Here is an 18,804-nt window from a genome sequence, read left to right as displayed (position 1 = left end):
ACGGTAAGTTAACAAGTATATTATAGCTCATAATGGTAATATCCACATATTACTAAGTTGTCTTTTTTCACCCAAAGGGAAAATAATCTTGAGATAGGAGGACTTTTGAAATGTTTAGGCCTATCTAAAAAAGAAAAATGGGAACACGTTAATCATCGAGGTTCCTAATTTGTCTTCAAACTTTTACTCCCTTTAGCTCGCCCACTGTTGGGAGGAGTTATAGACAAAACCCTTCCCAATTTAGGCGACGGTTCTCAAATTGGTCTACCACTCATGCCATGAATACCTGTTGGCTACTTTGAAGTTCTTCTGTTCTTAGATGTGTCAGATGACCCATGGCCTCCCTCTGATTTTTTCCTGCACAGACTCAAAGCACACAGGTCTTGTGCCTATTGGTGGCTGATCCCCGCCCACACATTTTGTGGAGCTCATAGGAATGGATAGCTTATCGTCTAGTTATGTTGTAAATGTTGTCCAGGGGGTTTGGGTTGTTATATTCTAGCCATCACCATCATCCTAGAGTTTAATTTTGTAAAACATATACATGTATTGCTGATAAAAATAAACTTTTATTAAGAGATAATATTATTGAACTCCCCTTTTTGTCTGAAAATGTGGAATAAAGGGGACCCAAAGAAATAATGTAGGATTGCAGGAAGGATAAGGAACAAACAAGGACACACTTCCAAGGAATGGCCTGAGCACAAGCAGCCAGGCAGAGAGATGAAAAGCGTGGATCCAAACCCAAACACTGGCCACAAGGGACAACCACCAGATGAAATACACAGCTTTGAACAGTGAAACGGCACACGTGCCCAGGAGATTCCCCAGAGACAAAAAAAGAAAGAATCCCCTTACCATGGTGTAAAGGAGCTGTTAACGGAATTAAAAGTGGGTCAGACACCAGCTTCATTCCTTACTTAGCTGCTAAGAAAAATAGAGGCTTCAGTGTGATTTTGGAAAACAATGATTATTAGGCCAGCTGCAAACCCACCCTTTTGCCCTGCTTTGTGGTACTGGAGTTGTAACCTATAAGCGTCTCTCACTTGCCAATGGACACAGTCTTAGGTACTGTCACTCGATGGCATTGGAGGGACACTGCAAGTGGAAGGGGCGGCCCGTCTCCTGGCTGCAGAGCTTTTCCCTCCTGCTCCCACAGTCACTGTCAGCAAGGACTTTCCCTGCGGTGTGTGGAAGCCAGTGGTGCACATTCTCCAGAGTTTTGCTGGCACTGCAGAAGCAGCTTTCCTCCAAGTGTCACTGGCGCCCCAGCAAGTGACTTCCTAGAGTTTCCCTGAAACCCTGCTTGTCACTTCAAACTCACTTCTGCATCCAGTGGACCGTACATCCCCTTCAATGAGCTCTCCATCTCAGCCATGGGGGAAGGAAAGGGTCCGTCCTTGGGTCTCTCTCAGTCTACAAGCAGTGACTGCTCCCTACAGCTGCTGGTCCTGTATTCTTTAGAGATGTCTTGGCCCCTCTTGGTGGTTACTCAATCCCCTGTTACTAGTTAATAATTCTTCATACTGAATTCTCCCTGTTCAAATTCTTGCAGGGTTTCTTTCTCCTGAATAGATCCTGAACCCTAAATGATACCACAATCATTTGTAAAGTTTAAAAGGGGATGTATATTATCTAAATCACTAAGAAAATTAAAGCCAGGAAATTACAGTCCACTCAGGAAATGAGAGGAATCAGTGAGAAAACATAAAATTTATCACAGAAGACCAAAGTCAGTAATTAATATAAAAACAAATGGATTAGACACCCCTAACAAAATGCAAAGCTCTCCAAATGGATTGAAATATAAAAAACCATGCTGTTTAAGAAACAACTAAAATTTATATGAAAGTTAAAAACAAAAGGATAAAAACCAATTCATCAAGCAAATATAAACAAGAGAAAACATTCTAATATCCAAGAAGTAAAATTCAAGGCAAAAAGAGTAACTTTATAGACTAGTAAGTCTTCCTTATACCTTTTACCTAACAAACACAAGGATGTGTACACTAAATAACAGCATCAAAATACACAAAGCAAAAGCTCTACACAAACAATATACAATTGAGAGAAATAACTATATTAGGAGACTAAGACAACACAACTAGTGTATGGTAGTGTATAACCAAAAATAAGAATAATGTAATTAAAGTGGTTGAATAAATACATGTTCACCTGTCCCACACAAAACTTCAATAACTTCTTAAAAGCAATAAGCCATATTTTCTTTCCACAAGGTAAAAAGCCCTAAAAGTAGCAAAAACTGGAGGGAAAAAAACCAACTGAACAGAAATTTTTAAATATTCTTAATTAGTAAACCAAAAATGTTAAAACACAATAAACTACTTAGAAAACAAAACACATCAGCATAGCTGGGATGTGAACAACATATTTGAAATTAGAGATAAGCAGAAGCTTTCAACATATTCATTTGTGTACAAACAAAAACAAAAAAATAAGCACAACTCAAACAGTTACAGGGAAATAATCTAGAAAAAACAAAAATAATAAACATAAAATGAGAAATTAATACAAAACCAAATTGATAAACAAATCCAAACTGGTTGTTTTGAAGTGAAAAAAAGATAACCTTTAGCAAGTCTAATCAAAGAAGAAATAAGAAATAGTAGAACTAACAAAAGGTAAATTTCTTATAACCTAGGCATAACAAATTTAATATAATTTTTATTCTTTTTAATAAAATTCTCTGCTAGTAAATGCACTAAATTTCAAAAAGTTTGCCAGAAATGTATGTTACCTAAATTTAGTAAATAATAAACACAATAGAAAAAATACATTTGAAAACAAAATTTTAAAGTTAAATTTAAAAATAAGATGACATACTCATAGTCACAAAAGAAACTGATGGCTATCAAGAAATTCTTTCCAAAAAGGGCTCTGAACTCAAGTTTTATAAGTACAGTCTTTCAATCTTTCATGGAACAAATTACTCCTGTGCTATAATATAACTGCTTAATGCATAGAAAAATATATACAGTTATCCTATCCACTTTATAGAGTTAGCAAAATCCCTGTCAAAACTTGGATGATAGCCAGAACACCAAACTCACTCATGTAAAAATGCAATTTTCCTAAGTAAAATATTAGCAAATCAAATTCTATTGTACCAATAAGGCAGTCACATTTTAGGAAAAATGCATTCCAGAGGACAACTATGTATTTTGAAACTAATCCCCCACCCCACCCCCCAAAAAAAGTAAAAGCAGGGGTGCACAGTTGACAGCAGAAGTCCACAATCACTGCAGTGTCTTTTCCTTTGAAACTGCTTTTTCTTGTCTCACCATTATTTCTACTATTTCAAAAAGAACTCTTGCTCATAGTGGTAGTTTCTTTTGGATCTTTGTCCCATTTGATTTCATCCCAAAGTTACTGAGACTTGAATGTGCTTTTCAACACTAGGTTTAACACTACCACTTAATGAATGCCTATAAGAGATTATGATAAATGTGAGTATGAAACTAGTCACAAAAATCACTCTCAGAGTGGTGCTTTACTAATGAAGGGTAATGGCCTGTTTGTTTACAAGCCAAAGCTGTACTTCTGTGTGGCAAAAGCATGAACAGTTTGCAAATGCACTGAGACAGCAATTCTTGTTCATTTTTTAGGCTGTAAGTATATGCATTCCTTCAAATTCTGAAATGAAAGTGAGTCTTTACTACTATTTGATCAACAATTTTAAATCTGTATAATTCAAGTCTACATAAGATGAAAGTAAACTGTAAATCTTTTTTTTTTTTTTTTTAATTAATCAATCTACCTGATTCCAGGAGTTCAAAAATGGTTTATTGCTGGAAAATCTATTAATATATCATCAAGAGCACTCTCCCTCCTGGGAGCAGGCCCATGCCTTTCTTCCTGCACAGATGTGCACCCTTACTTTTCTCTCCTAATTTCTAAGGGTCCCCAAGAGACTTGCCACCAGGCGAGCAGCCGGCAGCAGCCCTCATCCCAGGCTGACCCCCTGAACCGGTCTCCAAGGACGCCTGTTCTCTGTCAGCCCGAGAGCCAAAGCAACCTGGCCTTGGTTCTCTCCTGTTGCTTCTAGCCTAAGCCCTTCCTCATTTCACTGTCCCCAGCTTTAATAAAGGTACAGTACTCTCAAAATAAAAAATATGTATGTATATACATGTATGTAATCAAAAAATCAAATTAAAAAAATCTATAATCATCCTAACAGATACCCAAAAAGTACATCTGATGAAATTCCAGAGCCATACCTAATTCAAATTCTTTAAAAATTAAAGACAGAGGGAAATTTCCTTTCTAGATGAAGAATATCCGACTCAAAACAGCCAACCTGAAGGTAAAACACTACAATGGATGTCCCCATTAAAGTCAGAAACAAAAAATGAATGGCTAGCATTACAATCGTTATTTAATGATGTTCTAAACATTTCAGCCAATAAAATATGCAATAAAAATTAAATAAGATTATCAAAAGATCATCATTATTCATAGATATCGAAGTATTCTCCTAGGAAACCCATGCAAAATTACTGGGAAACAGTACTAGAATTAAGTAGATACCAAGAAAAAGTAAATTTATGGTCTGACCAGAACTATTGCTGCTCAGCTCTTTCCACATCTCCACCAAGACTGTTTCTATCCTAGTCTGAGTTGCTGTTATTTGCCTAGGCTCTTATTCTAGCTAGGTTCCCTATTTTCAACCTGGTTAAGATATTACACAGTATGGTGACAGGATGTTTCTAAAACAAACCTAACCATGCCATTCCTTTGCTGAGAAGGAAAGCTTTCCATCACAGAAGATCCAAATTCCTTACTACGGCCACGTTAATATGGCTCTATACAACCAGGCCTTAGACAAATGCCATTCTTGACACTGTGGCCATAGCAACTTCCTGTTCCTCTAACACACCTTTGTGCTAGTTCTTCACTTTGCTGGCATTGTGCTTCCCTTGAATCTCACAAGGATGGCTCCTTCTAAGATGTCAGTCACATCCTATTTTAAATGTTACCACGCTAGAGAGCTCTTTGATCAAGTAGCCACCCAGTCACTATTTCCCATCACCCCATTTTAATTCCCTCCATAGAATCTCAAGTTCGTGACCTAATACTTTTCCCTGTATGTTTATCATCTCCTCGCATAAATGTCACCTCCATGAGAACAAGAACTGTGTCTTAGTAACTGTTCAACTCCAACACTTAGAAATGCCTGGCATGTAAGAGTCACTCAGTAAACATTTGAATTTTAGTTGTCTGTCATTCTCAATAAACAGTAAGCTCTACAAACAGGAACTGTGACTCTTTTATTCACTATCCTCAGGACTCTGACACTAGGTACATAGTTAATAAATATCTGATGAATGAATGAATCCCTCCCTTTTAAGTCCCTAATATTGTAAGATTGGACAGTATTTTTGGTGACTCCAACACATCGTTGACCTAAATGGGTCTTGTAAGCCAACTAATACTGTCCTAAATGATTTCACATGAATTGTTATAAGTTAGATCTGCCCACCTCTATCCATCCATTCCTCAAATTCTACATTTGTGTGATTGACTTAAGATAAACACAGAGCTCTAACAGTTTGATAGCCTTGCTGAAATTAATCTTTGTCAAAAATATTTATAAGAAAATAATAAGTCAAGAAAAATTAAATCTTTTGAGTCCTACTCCATAAACTACATATGTAAATAGCTGGGCAGAAAAGAGACCTTCCCTAAAATTATATTGGAAAAAAAAAAAAAGAGGTATTAAAAAGTTAATCTATCTAGTCCCTGTATAGACAAATGACCATTCTATGCTAAAACAGTAAAAACTAACAAAGCCACAAAAGGATTGCCTCTCAAGGGTTTAATTTAAGATAGTGGATCACCATTTTGATTACTAGATAGTTGCTCATTAACTATAATACAGAGTACTCATTCACTGGTTTGTGGGCACTCTAAGTATCCAATTACTTCAAACAAAAGGCTACATTCTCAATTTTATCTTTTGTTTTTATTCAAGAGTATACTCACAGGCAGCACTTTAAAATCACGCTTTTAAAATAAAGGCCAAAACCAAAAAGAATCTGTAAATATGACACTGCTTAAAGAATGATTGTCATAATAATTTAAACCCTAAAATGTCCTGTGGAGTTAAAGTCTTTATACACAGATTGTGTAAGATCAATATCATTTAAAATAAACAACCAAAAAAACCACAGATCATGGGTGAATTTGTCAATGAAGATAAACATCAGTTTTAGCCTTCCAGAGTATGAAAACCAGCAATTAATTCATCCTGTGACAGAATACAAACTGTGCTTCACATTTTGGACTTTAAAGTTTCTTTCTCCAGCAGCAAATCAGCATATCTTTGCTGAAGTTCCTTTTCTCTTTCCTGTTGTCGCTGAACATCTTCTTTTAGACACTTAAAGAGACAAAAATATTAAGTAATTATTTCCTATGTAAGCACACTAAAAAGATCATATGGTACTTCACCATCTTACAGCTGAGTTAAGTAATTACTCTCAGAGGCAAGTATTGCCCAAAGAAAAACAAGAATAGCAGCTACTTTTGCTATAAAACAAACACTACTACAGCCATTTTTTGGTCATGTGACTGCCATCTTTTTGTAAAATCTCTGCTTCTATCTCAAATAAACAAGCCATTATTGTCCTATCAATACCTGCAAACACATTTAAGCCCTGCCCTCGCTTTATCTGGGCAGGGGTTATCATGCACACTTGGGAAATGTAGTTAAATGTGACCAAAGGAATCTGATGCTTTGGAATGACTACCTATATTCCCAGCACCCTAAATTACCAAACAAGAAGACAATGGTTTAATGCACCTACGAGAGCTATATGAATGGGATACAATTAAGTTAGTTTCAGGGTGACATATCAAAAGGGCTACTTATTTCATATCATAATGTATCTTTATACAAGACAGAAAATTAGTAAAGGAAATAAAAGCCTTTGTATCTACCTGGTCTAGCCATCTACACCCAGGCAATTCTAGATCAGAAAAGTTTAGGCTGTCACTGAAAAAAGCTAGACAGTATCAACCCCAGAAGATCACCTGAACAGGAAAGAAATTTAAAAACAGAAAGCCCTGGATAATTCTTTGCAGCTCTCTAACCAGCACTGCAAGGCAATAATGTTACCTCTAGCCTTCGGGGAATAGCAGAATCTTCGTGTTTCTTGAGTTCTTCAAAAGTGCGTAACTCTAAGTAAGCCTGCTCAATTTGGTCCCATAAGTCATTCAATTGTTTCATGAGCCCCATAGCACGAGACTGGTAACCCCCAAGCAAAATTTTCATCTTCTTTTCCATCTTTGCAGCTCTCTTGGCTTCTGTCGTCATGTGACCTCTGTTAATCTGGGGGGAGATCGCATCAGCACACATGAGAAAAGCACACATGAGAAAAGTAGGCTAAATAACAGGACTAAAAAGATAGTACTGTTTAAAACAGAAGTGCATTAGAGTTCCTCATACTCCAGCTACCGTAACACAAAATTAGGCTTAAGAAGGATCTGTCTTGTACATTAAGGGTTTTACAGGTTAGTCCTATATAACCTATTTATAATAATTTGACCCATGATTCAATCTCAAAGCAGGCTTGAATCTCATAGTGTGGAAAAAAATTAATCTTTACTTCCAAAAATTACTTCTGCTAACATTAATCTGCATTGATTTTGGAACTGGTAATGACTCATCTTCACCACCTCTATCTCAAAAATGTCCTTCTACATTATACATGTACATTTTTAATAACCGAATATCCAATAGTACCATAGTTGTGATCAAAACATAACCCTTCAAACTATAAAATACTAATTATTTTTATAATGTAAAAATCCTAAATTTGGCATATAACACATTAAGAATATCATATTTGTCAACAAAAATTTTCTTTTAATTTTTGAAGCGTAAAAGGACACCATAAAATTAAGAAAAATGACTGTTTTCTATTAAATACATATACTGATCACAGGTGGGTTGCCTCCCCAGAACATTCTAAAATGAGGGGGAGAATTAAAAAATGTATAAACTCACAAAAGACAGAAGAGAAACAATTAACAAAAGAAAGATCTGAACAAAACTCTAAAGCACAGGGCAGAGAAAGCAGGGCTTAGAAGGTCCAAGTGGAGACGGAGGAGAAGGGAAGAGGCGGGAAGCACGGAACCCCACTGGCCTCACTTCCCTAGATGTGCGCTGTGTCCCACAACAGTCATGTCGTATTTAAAGAGACCTGCAAATGCTTGCTTTCAACATACGACACTTAAAATTGTGAGGTCAAAGCCTTAGGAATACTTCCTAAATCTGTGCTGATTTCTCTGTGTGTCAGTTCCTCCTTCCCTCCCTCTCTCCAATTACTTCCTCTCTTCACTCTCCCTCCCACCCCTGCTGGAAATCAAGCAAGGAAAAATCATTGTTCCTTATTTTAAATGAGCAGTCTGCCTCTTGAGGACCACCACACCAAGTAACATGGCTGGAGCACATCTTTTCAACCCCTGCTAAACTGGAATTGCCTGTAGAACTTCTAAAATCTACCAGGGCCACCAGTGTCCTAAACCAGGAGACCCTTATTTAACTGGCCTCAAACCTTTGTATTTTTAAAGCTCCCCAATGATTCTAATAGGCAGTCAGGATGGAGAATCCTGTTTTCAGGCCTTGTCATTACAGATACTAGGTATCAGCCGTCTTCTCTTAACTAGACCTACCAAAAGTCCCCATTGCCAATAAGTAAAAAACAAAATCCATGAGCTGCATCAAGTTCCTTATACTATAATTCAGCAAGTTCTAATACTAACATCTGATACTCTAATTACATGTGGATGCAAATACACATTCCAAAAACCTTAACAGCATAGAATTTCAAATTAGTATATAGTCAGGTTTTTTGTTGTTGTTGTTTCTTTAATTAGTTATATATATTATCATTTCCATTGGTAAAATAATTCAATTAGCTATTGCTGCACTCCATGGATATTCAATTTCTAATCTGGTGTAAGAGCATAATACTCTCAGAAAGTGTTAACTAGTCATCAAGGCACATTCAGTATGATTGGTACCTTATATCGGCAAATTACCACCTCAAACACAGTTAAGTCATTTATTATTCCCAAACTACCAAAGATTTTAAAACCGCAAAGTTGCCAACTTCCATTTAATGCCAACAATTATATTTAATTTAGCTCAAGCTTTATAAAAAGTCTTCTGGCTCAAATATTGTGCTAAGATTTCAAGCAAATACAGAAATAAATTATAACTAAAACATTTAAGTACAAGAAAACATTAATTTAGTCAACTATATAAAGTTAGTCACTAGAAGTATAAAGAAGAAATGGAATACAGCTTTTAATATTCTATTTTAGCTTAGTTATCTTACATCTTCCATCTGATCATTAAAATGTGAAGGAATAAAGGGATTGAGAAGTACAAATTGGTAGGTACAGAACAGTCACGGGGATGTAAAGTCCAGCACAGGGAATACAGTCAATAATATCGTCGTCACTATGTGTGGTGCAAGGGGGGTAACTGGAAATATCGGGGTGAGGGGAGAACATGTTGTAAAATATATGATTATCTAACCACTATGCTGTATACCTAATATCAAGTAATACTGAATGTAAACTGAAAGTTAAAAATTATTAATTATGAAGGAAGACATATGTATACTTTGTAAAACATTCAACCTATGACTGCTCAATGCTCTTTAGGAGATGCTGGGAGCTGAATGCTGACCGGGAATGCTGAACTGCAGACTTCTGCTTTTCTGAAAGACATGGCACCTCTGAGTGGCGTATTCTGAAACTGGCCTGGTTTGGCAGAGGAGGCAGGATTATGTGTTTTGGGGTGTTTTTAAAGGGAGTAGGATTTAACGGCAGAGTTCTGCCATTATTCTAGACCTGTATAACCTTTAAATAAACAACCCCTTTCCTTTTTCACCAAACTGTTGCCTTGGCATTCACACTTCCTGGTGGCGAGCAATCGAACCCCACGGCTGTTCCAGAACACCACTGGCAGGGTTCTGTAACATAAGCACTACATTACTAATTATTTTAAATAAAGCTCACTATAACATTACAAATTTAAAGGGCATCTGATATCATTAAAGCTGACTACATCCAAAATGAAAGAGTAAAATTCAATTTAAAAGAAATGAATAAGAAATTATCTACATATAAATGTGTAAGGAAACCAAGCTGACAAATTTCATGCACCATAACTGTTTTACAGTATGTCTGGAATTTGCTTCAAAATAATGGGGAAGGGGAAATTGAAACAAAGTGGCTGTACGAGTTTATGACTATCAAAGCTAGGTGATAATATACGAGGACTCATTACACTAGTCTACTTTTGGATATATTTTTAAATTCCCATAATAAAAGGTTTTTAAAAACTCAAAATCAACATCTACTCTAAAAGCTATTTTAAGACTGTACACCACAAACCATGAAACATCAATACAATGAAATATAATGTGAGACATTAAAATGTACGAGCATGTTAATTATTTCAACACCCCAAAATGTATATATGAAATGTTAAATTAAAATCCACAATTATGTAAAATCCATTTATACTAACCAAAATCAGACTGGGTTTTAATCTCTCTCCTCAGATCAACCATGTGTCAAATTTCAGACATTCATCAAAATTTACAGAATAAAAACTCAGCCACCTTGCTGTTCAAGGTAAAGTTACTTCTTGATACCTCAAAGCATCAAGCCAAGTCTACCCCATATACGTAACACTAAGGATAATGCAAACCTGAGAGACAAGGGAGAAAATTCCCATTCACTAAAACTTGGTATTTAACTTATATTACCTCAAACACTCTCTTCCAATGAGATAAAAACATCACCTACTCAAATTTTAAAGATAAGGAAATTTGAGACCCAGTGGAGAAGCCATGCAGTTATGTCCTACCTGAAAGTCCAACACATTGGGCCATCCCACTGCTAATAAAATGAAAGTCCTCCCTTCCTCAGCCCCTGAACTGCAATATGCCTGAAGAAATTCAAGCTGTGGGACTAAATGGCTTAATGCCACCAGACATTGGCCTAAAAACAATTATTCTAAACACATGTAAACAAAACCTTAATTAATGAATCTGACCATCATCCTTTCCCTGATTTAGATATTAACCTGTACAAATCCACTCATAAGAATTTTTACACTTCAGAAAAGCTTTTACTTTCTCCAGCTTATAATTTTAAATTCATAATTCTGTAATTCTTAACAAGCTGTGAAACTGTAGGAAAACAAACATCTCTCAAAAAAATTTTATGGAGGAAAAGTTACTAAGAACTTTTTAAGAAGTTGGGCAGAATATAACTTCTGTAATTATTTGGAGATTTCACCAAAGCTAATCTTTTACACAGACTTTAAATGAAAGCAAGTAATCACGTTTCTTTTTATTTTTTAATGATATTTATAATATTATACTATTAAATGAACATAGTATATGATGATCCCAATTTTAAACACCCTCCTCCTTTCATCCAGACATAGATGTTATGTATAGTAACCTTTTTCCTACCATATTTAATCTTTTATATATATGTACTCACATACATATATGTATAAATATACATATATATATATACACACAGAGACACAGACAAAAGTGTTACAAGGATTATGTTTAGATGGTAGGCTCTTTTCTTCATTTTCTTTTTAAAATTTTTTACAAAGTACTGGTATTATTTTTACAAAAAGCGCCCTACAAATGTTATTTTTTAAATACATAGAAAAGAAACTGTCTAAAAAAGACTGGCCAGAGACCAGTGGAAAACTGATGGTCCCCAGGAGATGAATCAGTGGAACCATAAGTGTTTCCCTGGGTCATTACAAAAGGGGGCTGTATGGGACTTATAAAAGTGTAATTGTTACTTTCAAACTCACTAAGTTTGTTAAGGTTACTAAGCTTAAGTAATTCCAAAATAAACACATTATCCTTGGGTCTCCAATACTGTCTTCAGTTAAAGCCTGTTACAGCAAGGTTCAGAAACATTAAGAGCATCCCTCACTGAAACTCTTGCTTGGGGCCCCATAATATAACCTTATACCACTGGAAAACAGGTTTAAGGATACCCAAAATAAATATAGAATTAATGGCAGCTCCACTTCCCAGTCCACCATTCAGCAATATGATCCTGTAGTAGTAAAGATGTGGTTCAACCACCCAAATGTTTGCAAACAAGAGTCTGTAAGTGACTCTCCTTTTATCTCTACACTGCTTACTGGCATTAAGTTTTACCAGCATATTATAGAACTGTACCCTTTAAACCTATATAATTTTATTAAGCAATTTAACCCCAAAAATTCAATTAAAAGGTTTTTATCAGCAAACCTTCTCTATATTGATAAGCTATGGGTCCAAGTGGTTATTGTCAGCATCTATCAGAGTCAGCAACTGTCAGACTGCACCCCAGCAAAAGCAAGCTGAGCAATGAGGCAAAACCCTACTAAACACCTTTCCAAGAGCAGTATCAACAAAGCAATACTGAGAGCACTTTACATCTGCACAAGTTAGGAAATGAAACAAACTGCATGAAAGAAATTCAACTCAATGCCGAGGCATAACAGAAACAGCTTAGTTGTACCACAGAGATCTCTGGCCCAGCTCTACAGTTCTTGCTAAGAACAACCAAGACGTCTGCCAATGCCTTTAAGGGTCATGGCAGAACAGAACTTAACAGAGCGTTCCAGACTATTGTGAACTGCTCTCCTGCAACCCGAGTTTGGGGGAGGGGGGCGGGGGGGAGACACACACACACACACACACACACACACACACACACACACGAATATAAGCAGAAGCCTGCTGAGATACAATATATAGTCCTCCATCCAGAATTGCCCACCAACTTAATCCTTACCCTAAGTTTTCACTCTTGAAAGTATTAAGGGAATATTTTTCCTGTGTAAAAACATCTGACTTTATAATGAAAGTCACTGAGAAAATGGGGTCCATTATGTAGCCAATTTTGCTTGAACAACCTTATTCACTAAAGGCAGGGGTCCTCAGAGTTCTAAAATACACTGAGGATTCTAAATGTGTTATCTGTGTTCTTTAAGTTATTTTATTTCCAAAAAGTCAATGTTACATAATATTTCTTGACTAAGTTGACTGTGCCAGTAAAATACTGAGAGAAGTATTACTTCTGGACCTAGTTTCCACCTCTAAGGAAAGCCTTTCCATTTTTATAGCTAACATGACAAAATGTACTTTTCAGCCAAACTTCCTCAACACAGCAGTTTAGATACTATTTCAAATACTATTAAATTTAATAGCAGGCCTAAATTCAGACTTCTCATTTCACTTTTGCACCTACTGGAAATTATTTCACTCAAAATAATTATGTCTTCAGACGATTTCCTATTTCCACTTAAAGTGGAAACAAATTAGAACACTTCAAATTCTATTTGCACTTCCCAAATACAGTAATGACTCATTTATCTGGCACCGAGAGAAAACGAGGTTCTCCCATTAAGCTTTTTCCCGATAACTGAAGTCCACTGGTGCAGAGAGCTCATCTGCCTCCTTTCCTGCTGCAACCCCGGGGCCTGGACGGGGCGGGCATGCAGCGGATGCCCAGAAACAGTCACTGAACATGTGACTAAATAAAGTACTAAAGCTCTTTTATTTTCAAGTATTTGGTGAAAACTTTTCTCCAATTACAGCCAGTCCTCCTTAAAAACAAAACAAAACATGACATTGAACAGAAAGTAAGCTTTTATTTATTTGAATTATCTCTCTAAACAGCAGTCAGTCCACCCTCCTACCATATACCTATAATGCCCTCAGAGAAGCTGTTAAAATTCACAGTGCTTTTTGCCATCCTATTTAAATGGCATCAACATGCTATGCTTTCTAACTTTTCCTTCCCTGATACCACCTGTTACTTCTATTTGCTGTTGCTGCCGTATTTTACACACAAATGTCTGGCAAGGGTCTAAAATTAATTCTGCCTCCAAAGCAGAATAAAACCCATGGACTCTATTAGAATTCAGAAGTCTTTCCCTCTTACTCCTGACCTGTGTCTATATTCTGATTCTCTTTAACAAACTCCTTGCACCACCCACCACATTCTACATAAAATCTGAGATGGTTCTATTAGTTCTAAATGAGTATCTTAAGGATTTTCATTTAATCTAAGTTTCAAATATTAATCATGGGTAATGAATGGCTCAAAGACGAGGCTAGCTCCAATATAAACCTCAGGGTATATTTTTTTAACCCATTTAGGAGACACCAACCACGACAAAGCTGGATTTCATCTTGCTTGATATGCTGTGATAGGACCATAATTTAAATTCACTGTTCCAAAGTTCATGGCAGCAAAAATCAAACACTGGCAGCCATGGTACACTGTGCTTACACAGAAAGGCGTATCTCCCTGAACCTAAGAGGGGAAAGGATAATTTAAGTATAGCATTTAGTTTACATAATACAACTGGAGTTCCTTCCCCACAACAAACTTTGAATAATGTTTATAATTTAGCAATCAACTGAAATGATGAAAGAATTACCACAATTGAAATAAAATATTTATGTATTTCAAACCAGTAGAATTGTGTCTTCAAAAACTAAAATAAGCTAAGACAAACCTAGTTCTGAATTAGGGATGGATACAAGTAAAACGGGGGATTTGTTTATTTGGGTTTTTGAATCTCTTTTCTTCTTTTTAAAGATTTAATGAACTTTCATTTGAAATAAGCACAGTTTACTAAATTAAAGGATTTGATTACATATTCTTTAAAAGTAACTAGTTGGGTAAACAATATCCAGGAGTCAAAAAAAGAAAAATTACTTCAAACTGTATTGTGAATATTCTTCCAAAATCACCAATACTTCAACAAAAATAATTCAATGGAAGATTTCAGTTCCTGGTACTGAACTGAACAAAGAGGACCCACATGTTTTTAATGGTTGCTCATAAACGACCCAAATAAATCTCCGAAAGAACAGCAGTGGTTCTTTCTGTACTTTTCCCTTCAAAACTCACAAGACCAATTCAACGCAGAAATAAAAATTACTGTATTTTATGGTACCACTCACTTTGTGACACATTTATTTGCTGTCATGAAAGTTAGTGCCGCAACAAAGTAAATGAGATTTAGGGAAAAACTTATTTTACATTTTAAACAGCACAAAATATCCTTACCATTTGAGGCAGAATGAGTATACCCACCTCAAATGAGATTTTCAAACCAAGGGAGAGACATTTATATATAAATGTTACAAGAAAGCTTTCCAAATAGCTTTCCAATCAACTATGATGCTGACCTTAGATCAGAATTACACTGCTAACTACCATTTATAAGAAATGAAGCTTACACAACAGAAAATATAACTTAAAATTTAACCACTGATGTTCTACTTTCCCTGACTCTGTGAATTAATCAGAGCAACAGCACACCCTGCTGGACGTTAGTAATACAACTATAGTAACCAACAAGGCTGGATTGCTAAAATTTCAACCAAGATGAGAATTACCTCAAAAATAATTTCTGATTTCCCACTAAATGATAAAAGAGGTTCAAAGACATAAGCTATTATGTGCCTATACATGTGATCTTAAAGATAAAATTAAAACTTAGAATAATTTCACTCTGAATGGTGTGGCTCAGTTGGTTGGGTGCCATCCCACAAAGCAAAAAGGACAGTGGTTCAACTTCTGGTCAGGGCACATGGCTAGACTACGGGTTCAGTCCCTGGTTGGGATGCACACAAGAGGCAATCAATCAAAGTTTCTCTCCCTCTCTTTCTCCCTCCCTACCCTCATCTTAAAAAATAATAATTTCAAATAAAAAGATGCTGCTTTTTCTTTTTGGATGTGTCTCCTCAGGCAAGAGCAACAAAATAAAAAATAAGCAAATGGGACCACATTAAACCAAAAAGCTTTTGCATGGCAAGGGAAACCATCAACAAAAATGAAAAGATAGCCCTGACTGGTGTGCCTCAGTGGACTGAGTGTCAGCCTGCAAACCAAAAGGTCACTGGTTCAATTCCCAGGCAGGGCACATACCTGGGTTTCAGGCCAAGTCCCCATTTGGGGGTGAGTGAGAGGCAACCACACATTAATGTTTCTCTACCTCCCTTCCCCTCTCTCTAAAAATAAATAAAATCATTTTAAAAAAATAAAGAAAAAGAAAACGCATCCTACTGAATGGGAAAAGATATTTGCAAATGATGTAAGGGGTTGATTTCCAAAATACATAAAGAACTTATGAAACTCAGCATCAAAAAATAATAATCTAATTTAAAAATGGGCAGAAGACCTGAACAGGCATTTCCCCATAGAAGACATATAGATGGCAAACAGACAAGAAAAGAGGCTAAATATTACTAATCATCAGGGAAATGCAAGTAAAAAACACAATGAGATATCATCTCACCTGTCAAAATGGCTGTCATCAAAAAGAAAAGAATAGTTTTGGTGAAGATGTGGAGAAAAGGGAACCCTTGTGCGCTGCTAGTGTGACTGTAAATCGGCGCAAACACTATGGAAAACAGTTTGCAGGTTCCACAAAAAACTTTAAAAAGAACTACCATACAATTCAGCAATTTCAGTTTGGGGCATTTATCCAAAGAAAATGAAAACACTCATTTGAAAAGATATACACATCCCTATATTCACTGCAGCTTTATTTACAATAGTCAGATTCAAAAGCAACCTAGGTACCCATCCGTAGATGACTGGATAAGGACGATGTGATATACATATATACAATGTAACATTATAACTCAGCTGTAGAAAAGAATGGAATCTTGCCAACTACAACAACATGGATGGACCTAGAGGGTAGATGCTAAGTAATCAGAGAAAGACAAACACTGTATCATTTCACTTACACCTTGCAATCTAAAAAACTAATAAGGAAGTGAACAAACAAAACACTCACACAAACTGATACAATAGTTGCCAGAGGGTTGGGAAATGGAAGGATGGGCAAAAATGTGAAGAGCTACAAACTTAGAAGTAACTTACAGGGATGTAGAGAATAGGGAACACAGTCAATAACATCACAATAACTTTGTCCAGTGAGAGGTGGTTACTAGACTTCTCCTGGCGATCACTCCATAAGGTATATAAACGTCACTATGTTGTACACTTGAAACTGATATAATATTGTACATAAACTATACTTTAATTAAAAAGAATTTTACATTCCAGAATTTAAAAAAGATACTGTTTCTTCCTTTTTCCTGCTCATTTCCCTAGCCCCGCAGACCCAACCACGCCAGTGATTTTACCATTTTTCATTTTATCCCTAAAAATATTTTCAAATATGCTTTCTGTAAAGAGAAACTGGTAATCACATAAGTGAAAAATGAGGCCATTTTCAGCATGTGATTGCATGAAGCACCCCTTTCTTCTTCTCATTCCAACTTGACCTCAGAAACATCCCTGAAGACCACCGTTAAGAATCCACAAGAGAGCCTAGTGGTCCATGAACCACAATTTGCTTTCCACTGGCAAAATGCCTACACAGATTCTGGAATTCAAAACATGCAGACAATATTAAGAAACCACATATCATGAAACTCCCATCTAGTACATTCCAACATTTTCATAGACATGAAAAATCATGGAAGTCATTGTCTAGGTAACCCAACTCAGTGCTCTCTCTGTAACAAACTCACAGGAATTAAGAGGATGAACAAAAAGGTACCAAAGTTTTTTAAATGTGCTCTTTTGGCTATAGAAAAAAAGCTTCTTGGTACCACGGAATTCCCTTCTTAGAGAAAACAAGCTACTCTAGCATTGATCTACACTGTTATGACTGACCAGTGTTAACTTCGTGGCTCCTTGCTCCCACACCTAAAGGCTCTGATTGCCCTGAGGCCAGCTTGGAGGACACTCTTCATCATGAAGGCCAGCAACTCCAAAAATCCAATGAAGAAGGAAGGCCAAAGAGGATCAAATACTTCAGAATAGTTTTCCTTCACAAACTACAAAGGTAAATCACCTCAGGTCTATTTTTATGAAGTTGTTTCCAGTAGTATGACTTGGTTCATTATTTCGAAGTACATTCAAATTAGAATGTTAAAAGGATACCGGCCCTGGCCAGTGTGGCTCAGTTGGTTGGAGCATCATCCTGCATCCAAAAGGTTGCAGATTTGATTCCCGGTCAGGGCACATACCTAGGGTGCGGGTTCAATCCAGGCATGTACAGTCCCCAGTCCGGACACATATGGGAGGTAAACAATCAATGCTTCCCTCTTGTATCAGTGCTTTTCTCTCTTCCTTCCTCTCTCTCTAAAAGCAATGAAAAAATATCCTCAGGTAAGGATTTAAAAAGAGAAAGAAAAAGGGATACCAACCTCAAGCCTCTTTTCCAGTGACTCAATTCTGTCCTTTTTGCTTGCTAGGTTGGCCCGTGTGTAGCGGCTCTGTCCAGGGAGATACAAAACTTGACTGTAGCATTCTTCCCACACCTGGTTATAAGCTTCACTTGAGAGTTCTCCATGACTCATACCTTGTTTTACCACTTCCATCTCCTGTACCAGAACATCCTGGGCCTGTTTAAAATAATAATTTCAGTAAGTTTGAGTACTAGAAATACTTGCCATCAACAGAGAGCTTTAAAAGACTAGTTTTTCCTCCTTGTTTGGGCAAAAGGAGTTCTAGTTGAGTGGTTGTTTCTTGGAAGGGGAAAATACCTAAGCAAAATGAGTAACGAAGCCTGTTAAGTCAATGTAGACTGGTCTAAAAAGCCAAACATCCATATATCTCCAATAATATCGTATAAACATCTTTTGCCTTCACTCATTATAATAGTAGCTACCATTTCTCAGGTGTTTACTATGTGTC

At 36.4% G+C, this 18,804-nt stretch overlaps 1 protein-coding gene across 1 annotated transcript in view; it reads right to left on the bottom strand.

Moving 5' to 3' along the window:
- Nucleotides 1-5,961: 5,961 nt before the first annotated feature.
- CDC5L (cell division cycle 5 like) overlaps nucleotides 5,962-18,804 on the bottom strand; it is a 51,824-nt gene continuing 38,981 nt past the window's right edge. The window contains exons 14-16 of the mRNA XM_090282515.1: nucleotides 18,315-18,512; nucleotides 7,136-7,348; nucleotides 5,962-6,397 (exon numbers count right to left, since the gene is read on the bottom strand). Of these exons, the coding sequence (XP_090138641.1) occupies nucleotides 6,293-6,397; nucleotides 7,136-7,348; nucleotides 18,315-18,512 (516 nt within the window). The 3' untranslated portion in view covers nucleotides 5,962-6,292. The remainder of the gene's footprint in view (nucleotides 6,398-7,135; nucleotides 7,349-18,314; nucleotides 18,513-18,804) is intronic.

The sequence above is a fragment of the Furipterus horrens genome, unplaced genomic scaffold (assembly GCF_987537825.1).
Source record: "Furipterus horrens unplaced genomic scaffold, mFurHor1.1.pri manual_scaffold_6, whole genome shotgun sequence".
Classification (NCBI taxonomy): domain Eukaryota; kingdom Metazoa; phylum Chordata; class Mammalia; order Chiroptera; family Furipteridae; genus Furipterus; species Furipterus horrens.
The sequence above is the reverse complement of the archived record's forward strand: the minus strand, read 5'-3'. Positions and strand labels throughout refer to the sequence as shown.